The 8,046-nt window shown below is 43.4% G+C and overlaps 1 protein-coding gene across 1 annotated transcript in view; it reads right to left on the bottom strand.

The window, feature by feature from the left end:
• Positions 1 to 943: 943 nt before the first annotated feature.
• LOC114558610 (secretory phospholipase A2 receptor-like) overlaps positions 944 to 8,046 on the bottom strand; it is a 37,000-nt gene continuing 29,897 nt past the window's right edge. The window contains exon 5 of the mRNA XM_028582674.1: positions 944 to 1,293. Coding sequence (XP_028438475.1) covers positions 944 to 1,293 — 350 coding nt within the window. The remainder of the gene's footprint in view (positions 1,294 to 8,046) is intronic.

Genomic DNA, 8,046 nt, shown 5'->3' with positions numbered 1-8,046 from the left:
CTTGTCTTCCTTGTGGAAGACTTTTCCATCGGCCTGCTTCCTCCAGCTCAGTTTGATGTTGTCGTCCAGCCCCTGGGACCTCAGCTTCTGTTTCAGCTGAGACACAAAACTTATTTTATCTGATTTGTTTTTTCATAAAGGTAAAACAGTATAAAACCTGATTTACCTGCTTCAACATGGCCTCCATCACAGCAGGGTCATTCAGATCCAGATTCTTCTTGTTCTCAAACTTCACTTTCAGCACTTTCTTTGAAGTAGACACCACTTTGTAAAAATCAAACAAACTTTATGAGTTCAAACATTTCTGTGTGGAAAATAATCATCATCCTGTTCATTCCTCATCATCAGTTTAAACAATAGATTCAACACTAAGTGATCATCTGCAGCTGATCACCACTGCATGCTAACTTTACTAACTATTCCATGGAAATGATCCACATCATCATGTTCACATTTACTCTCCACAACCTGATGTCTGGTGTTTAGAGTCCCGGGTTAGAACTAGGGAGGTAACGATGGTTAAATATGGATATAAATGTGTAAAGATAACAACCGGTTGAGATAAGAAATGAATGTTGATGCAGTTTTTAAACATCCTAGAGTGTAATCTACTTTAGATTGACCTTGTTTGACTTCAGACGTCACTACGTCTTCTTAGTTTATTTATTTGAAGAGATTTGTTTCTATTAATTTAGTTATTTAGATGTGGGATTTGTTTTAAACATCTAACTTTGTTCTTTGAGATAAAATACAGTTTCAGAGTCACTTTTGATGAGAGGACACATCTGTTGTTTTGCAGTTTATAGAAATAATGGAAGATTTTCACTCATTCTGTTGAAAACATCTTGAGAAAACTTAGTGTCCTGAATCCAATCGTGAGTTGAGTATATCGTTACATCTCTATTGTCCTGAATCTAAATGTAAAAGCTGTTTGAATCCCGGGTTAGCACTCACCTGGACCGTAGCAAATGAAAGCTCTCTCCATGTCACAGGGCCAGACCTCCCAGGCTCCTGATTGGCTGAAGTCTGCAGCCACACAAGTCTCGTTCCCGTTGTTAACAGGTTGCCCGTTCTTCCAGAAGCTGAATGAGGAGGTACTTCCATCTGACCACTTCCAGGGGTCTCTGAAAAGGCCGATCCAGCTATAGTATCCTCCAGCTATCACCTTCTGTAACTTCTGGTTGTCTGCCATGTTCCTCACACTGGCCAGGTCTGTGTGGTGAGCTCTGCAGTAGCTCTGGGCTGCAGTCCAGTTCATAGGGGTGTAGATGGAGACAAAAGTCACATCTGATCCTGCAAATGAAGCACAGAGAAGTGTAGAGGCAGCATAACATACAACCTCCCATCATCCACATCTGTGATTCATGTCTTTATAATATCTACAATAAATCCACTAAGATATAAAGAACCACATCAATAAACTAACTAATGAATAACTTTATTTACCAACAGTCTCTCCACATTAATAAGAAATGTCCTTAGATCTACAAAACAATCTAAAAAACAAGATTATATTGTTTTTTGCATATGAATATTTCCTCAGGTTAATTAAACACACATGTTCTGTTTATATTGTAAGATGTGTGCACGTGAACATGCACAAGTCCAATCTCTATAATATAATATGTCTTCCTGTGGTGGTGATGCTGATGAACCACTGAGCTGTTTTACTGCTCTCATTCCTGCCGTCTTATTATCTGCTGCTCAGTCAGCTGTAAAGCTCTTTGAACGGCACTAACCTGTGTGAAAGCTGCTTTTTGTCAGAGTGACTGACTGATACTACAGAGGCCTGAATAATGAAGACAAAGAGGCAAAGAGAAGCAGAGAAGAGAAACTTCACTAGTTAATATTCTCACCTCTGACATCTGTACAGATTGGATAACGGCCGAGATTACAACCGTGGATGTACCAGAGTCCATTATAAGAAAACATCACTGTGCAGGCTTTTCCACTGTATCCAGCATTTGGTCCTCCAGCCCCCCATCGTCTGAACTCCGTCTCCCCGGGTTTGTAGAAACTTGGGTCTGACAGTGACCACCTCCAGCTGCCACCAGACAGTCCTATCCAGGCTCTCTGATTGTGATATGAAGAATTAGACTCTGCTCTAGCTTTTTGTTGAAGACCAGATGTTTACCTAATCTTTCCATCTCCAGTCTTGATACTATCAGTCTGATCCTCTACGACTCCTTCATTCTGTTACCCTCCTTTAATAAATCATTACCAGCAATAGTTTCTGATCACTCAAACAGATTTTCAATTAGCTTCTCGAGAACATAGATCTCTGTTCTCCTAAATACTGTTTGTGATGTTTTAGATTTGTTTTACTGCATTAGTTGTATCTATGTTTTAATGTCTTGTTAGTCTTTCTATCACATAATCTTCTTTTGTTTCCATCCCTCTGCTGCAGCTCAACAGGGAAACACTGTCTGCTGAAGGTTAAACTCAAACACTTTAGACTTCTACTACATTTCAAAGATAAATATTCTACTTCTTACTGCTCTACATTTAGTTATTAGTTCCTATGGAGGGTTTCAAACCTCCTGTCAGAAAGACTTTGAGATGAAAGAGAGAAAAGTGAACTCACGTAGCTGTTTTTGGAGTAGAACATGTTGTCTAAATCTGCCATGTTGGTCAGGTTATTCATAACCTCCATGCTGTCTACAGTGACCAGGTCTGTGTGTTTCTCTCTGCAGTATCTTTGGGCTTCAGTAAAGTTCTTCCTGTCATAAACAAAATAGTACTGAAGTCCAGCAGCTGATGAGACAGCACTCAGCCCTGTAGGGACACACACACATATATAGAGGAGATTTAATATCAACAACTTTTTAAAGACATTTCATATCACTGTTATAGGGATAATACACAATGGTATGTTTTAGTTACACCAACAGCGCCTGCTTTCTGTTTCTTTGCATGACTTAGGTTTTATCATAGAATAGAATAGATGTGTGTTTCCATATGCACAGGTACAGGGCCGTACAGGTAGTCTGGCTATCACCAAACCAAGCTCAATCTTTTAAGATTGAACATTAGTCTGGGGAGTCTGCTCTGTATTTTGTCTGCACAAGAGATGATCAACAGGCATAGTTCAAATGACTCTGTACGTGATTGGATAGTTCTTCAACCAATCAGAGCACTGATCTGGGTGACGTAGCAGCAACAGCGGCATCAGCGGGGGGCTGCAGTTCGGTGGCCATCATGTTGAATATAAACAAAAAGCTGCTTGGTCTCTTCTCTATCGTCATCGTGTTAAACCAGCCAATAGCGCGCCAGGTGGATAAGCCAGTTTGTGATTGGTCCCCGCAGATTTGTAACGGAAGCAGGATAGATAAATGTACAGGTTTCCACCTTGAGCTGCAGGGAGAAATCAAACCCCCGGTAGATCGGGCTGGGTTCATTTTTAAAGGGAAATGGTTTTAATTATTATGAATGTGTGTAAAAAGTTGAATAATTCCAGATTGTAATGCTGATACTCAACTGAATTTGGATGAAGAAGTAGTTGAGTAAATAAGTAATGGGTCCAATTAGGAAATCTCAATCAGCCTTGTTCAATATTTAAATAAATATGAAAAGAATTTACAAGTTGTATAAAACTTTTAAAAACATTTTTGAAGATACCCTATTCTGCTTTTTGGACTTTTCCCGTCTTTTAGTGCGTTAGTTTTTTTAGATGCATACCCGGCGCCAGACACAAATTCACAGACGGGCATGCCATTGTTTTTGGGGGGGCACAAATTAAATAAATCTCATGTAAAATTATCTTAATTATTTTCCAAATGAACATTGAATGAATTCATACAGGTCTACACGTATAACAGATTTTAGTTGGTATAGAAACAGGCAAGTCGTGGACAACTAACCTACCAGACTGCCCTACTTGGGCAGAACCAGCTTATACAGGAAATAAAAAGAGCAGCCTCTAGAACCACCAACCCGTTCTCACTCCGAACTCGTAAAATACGGATGTTTGGACAGTGGTTTGTATAACGTAGCGGGGAGAGCAGCAGCTACACGGGATTAGAAGATGACCTAGCACTAGGAGCGACTACAGTAGCGAGTAGTATGAAGTATGGTTGGGGGGGTGGATGGGTCAAACAACAAAGGACTTTCACCCAGGAGACCGGGGATCGTGTCCCATGTGGCAAATTTCCCTAAAGTCACTTTCTTCTTTTCCTAAACCCAACGTAAACCCACCCACGACCTTTTCCTTAACATAACAGCGTCAAAAGGGACGCCAATATACGCGACAAAGCGCATTTAGCTAAAGCGCGTTACATGAAGCTAAAAGACACTTTTAGCGTCAATAAGAAAGACAAAGGCACCTGACCAAGAGTCTGTATTTTACAAGATGGGAGTGAGACTCTGTTGGAACCGCAAAGCATCAACTTAGAAACAGTCTAAATCGTGTGGTATAACATTAAGCTCAATTACCTCCCAAGTGAACTTTGAATTCATACACATCTAACAGTATTAACATAACACATTTCGTATTGAAACAGGTAAGTCATGGACAACTATTGTGCACAACCACCATAGGCAGAGGCCTATACAGCGTATAAAAAGAGGGATAATTGCATTGGCCTAAATCATGGACAACATTGGTGTGGGATTGGTGACCGGCTTGTCAGTCGCCAGTTAAAAAGGCTCGTAAACTAACTGGTAAACCCAGTAGTGTGAGTAGTTACAGGAACACAAACTAACTAGTAAACCCAGTAGTGTGAGTAGTTACTGGAACACAAACTAACTGGTAAACCCAGTAGTGTGAGTAGTTAGTGAACACAAACTAACTGGTAAACCCAGTAGTGTGAGTAACAACACAAACTAACTGGTAAACCCAGTAACTAACTAGTAAACCCAGTAGTGTGAGTAGTTACTGGAACACAAACTAACTAGTAAACCCAGTAGTGTGAGTAGTTACTGGAACACAAACTAACTGGTAAACCCAGTAGTGTGAGTAGTTAGTGGAACACAAACTAACTGGTAAACCCAGTAACTAACTAGTAAACCCAGTAGTGTGAGTAGTTACTGGAACACAAACTAACTAGTAAACCCAGTAGTGTGAGTAGTTACTGGAACACAAACTAACTGGTAAACCCAGTAGTGTGAGTAGTTACTGGAACACAAACTAACTGGCAAACCCAGTAACTAACTAGTAAACCCAGTAATGTGAGGAGTTAATGGAACACAAACTAAAAAAATGATGACGTTAGTTATTAGTTAGCTAATTGGAAACACCTGAGTGACTTGGTAAGGTGTTTTCAATTAGCCTATACAAAAGGGGAAATTGTTCATCATATCACATCTAGTTGTATCCATCTCCCAGTCGGAGAGAGTATGAGAGGGAGTCCAGATTGTTGTGGCAAAATATGATAAATCTGGTTTTTATTTATTATTATTAATTATGGGGACATATACAATGTGTATCAATGTGATATAGATAGGAGATGTCAATGTGTCTGCCTGGTGGGATTCACAGACTTTCTCTGTCTTAGTGCTGCCTGCAGCTGCCTTCCTCACTGCTACACATAGACTCCCCCGTGCAGTCCTCAGTTGCTGCTGTGTAGCTGCAGACATCCACAGATAGTCTGCCGCTACACAGTCGCAAGCAGCCACAGACGGCCTACCACTATTGCACCCGCAGCAGTTGGCTCGCCGCTGTATAGCCCAGGCCAAACGCCTTTTAGCTGATCTTTGCATTTTGAATTTCAAAAGAGTTGAAAAAAAAAGAAAAAACAAAGGAGCTCATAATGTAACTAATGATTAACTGTGCTGTACGTCATTTATTTTGTGGATTTGATTTGCAAATAAATGAATAAAATGTGATAAGAGTTCTGTAGCCACAATGATATATAGATGTGTAATAAAAGACTATAAACATTAATAAAACCTAATAAACACTCACCTGATGCAGCCATGATGAGCAGAAGAAGTTTGTCCATCTTGTCTCCTCTCTGTCCTCCTCACTGTGGGACTTCAGACAGGTCTCTGCTCATATAACTCATTGTTCCACATGAACAGTGGACAACACCTCCGTATTGTTTGGCTGCAGGCAACCACTATTTACATGTTAGGCAAATAACGGGCACAATGGACAAAAGAAAAGGTTCCTCTTTTTCTAAAACATGTTTGATGCCATTTTGCTGGCCTGCAGCCATAAACAAATAGTTTTTTTATTTTAATTTAACCTTTCATGACCCAGACAAGTCATAAAGAACAGATTCTTATTTCCAACAGCGACTGGACAAAGTGTCTTAAAGTGTAACTCTCGCCAAAATGCAGCCTGGGGTCTTTTTGTGAATGTACCCGAGTCAAACTTTAGTTTAAAAGCAAAATTAGGACGGAAACACAACTTTTAAGATTGACCGTATTCTCGTTTTGGGTCAAATGGCACAAAGACACAAACAGACAGACACACACATGTGCACACACAACATAAGGACTCCGGGGAGTAAACTCCCCACAGCTAGGTTAGTAACAAGCAGTTCTGGGACAGGATGCATACAAAAGGAAACAAGTAGAGATGAGAGAGCAGCTCAGTGTGTCGTAGGAAGGAAGGAGCTTCCCCGGTAGTCTAGAATTATAATAGCATAGATAAGAGAGGCAGGTTAGCTTAAGGCGTTTTTCCATTACATGGTACCTGCTGCTCCTTCTCCGTGAACCATCACCTTATCGTGGTGGAGAGGTTTGTGTGTCAAAGAATGGTTCAAAAACCCCAATGAAAAAGCTAAGCAGAGATGGAGTGACCCTGCCCGGAGGAAGCCCGGGGCCCCTGTCTGGAGCCAGGCCCAGATGGCGGGCTCGTCGGCGAGCGCCTGGAGCCCGGCCGGGCACAGCCCGAACAAGCTACGTGGCTCCCATCTCTCCAGCCCATGGGCCCACCACCTGTGGGAGGAACCGTTGGGGTCGGGTGCGATGCCACATGGGTGGCAGTGAAGGTCAGGGGCCTCGACGGACCAGACCCGGGCGGCAGACGCTGGCTCTGGGGACGTGGAACGTCACCTCTCTGTGGGGGAAGGAGCCGGAACTGGTGCGGGAGGTGGAGCGCTACCGGTTAGATCTGGTGGGGCTTACCTCTACACACAGTCTCGGTTCTGGAACCATACTCCTGGATAGGGGTTGGACTCTTTTCTTCTCCGGAGTTGCCCAGGGTGTGAGGCGCCGGGCGGGTGTGGGGATACTCACAAGCCCCGGCTGAGCGCCCGCTGTGTTGGAGTTTACCCCGGTGGACGAGAGGTCACCTCCCTACGCCTGCGGGTTGTGGGGGGGAAAACTCTGATTGTTGTTTGTGCATATGCACCAAACAGGAGTTCGGAGTATTTAGCCTTCTTGCAGACCTTGACTGGAGTCCTGCATGGGGCTCCAGTGGGGGACTCCATTGTTCTGCTGGGGGACTTCAACGCACACGTGGGCAATGATGGAGACACCTGGAGAGGCGTGATTGGGAGGAACGGCCTCCCTGATCTAAACCAGAGTGGTTGTTTGTTGTTGGACTTCTGTGCTAGTCATGGACTGTCTATAACGAACACCATGTTCGAACATAGGGATGCTCATAAGTGTACCTGGTACCAGAGCACCCTAGGCCGAAGGTCAATGATCGATTTCATAATCGTTTTATCTGATCTGAGGCCGTATGTTTTGGACACTCGGGTGAAGAGAGGGGCAGAGCTGTCAACCGATCACCATCTGGTGGTGAGTTGGGTCAGGGGTGGGGAAGACTCTGGACAGACCTGGTAAGCCCAAACGTGTAGTGCGGGTAAATTGGGAACGTCTGGAGGAGGCCCCTGTCCAACAGACTTTCAACTCACACCTCCGGGCGGAGCTTTTCGTGCATCCCTGTGGAGGCTGGGGGCATTGAACCCGAGTGGACAATGTTCAAAGTTTCCATTGCTGAAGCTGCGGCGAGGAGCTGTGGTCTTAGGGTCTTAGGTGCCTCAAGGGGCGGTAACCCACGAACACCGTGGTGGACACCGGTGGTCAGGGAAGCCGTCCGACTGAAGAAGGAGTCTTTCCAGGATATGTTATCCCGGAGGACTCCGGAGGCAGTTG

The sequence above is a fragment of the Perca flavescens genome, chromosome 7 (assembly GCF_004354835.1).
Source record: "Perca flavescens isolate YP-PL-M2 chromosome 7, PFLA_1.0, whole genome shotgun sequence".
NCBI lineage: Eukaryota > Metazoa > Chordata > Actinopteri > Perciformes > Percidae > Perca > Perca flavescens.
The sequence above is the reverse complement of the archived record's forward strand: the minus strand, read 5'-3'. Positions and strand labels throughout refer to the sequence as shown.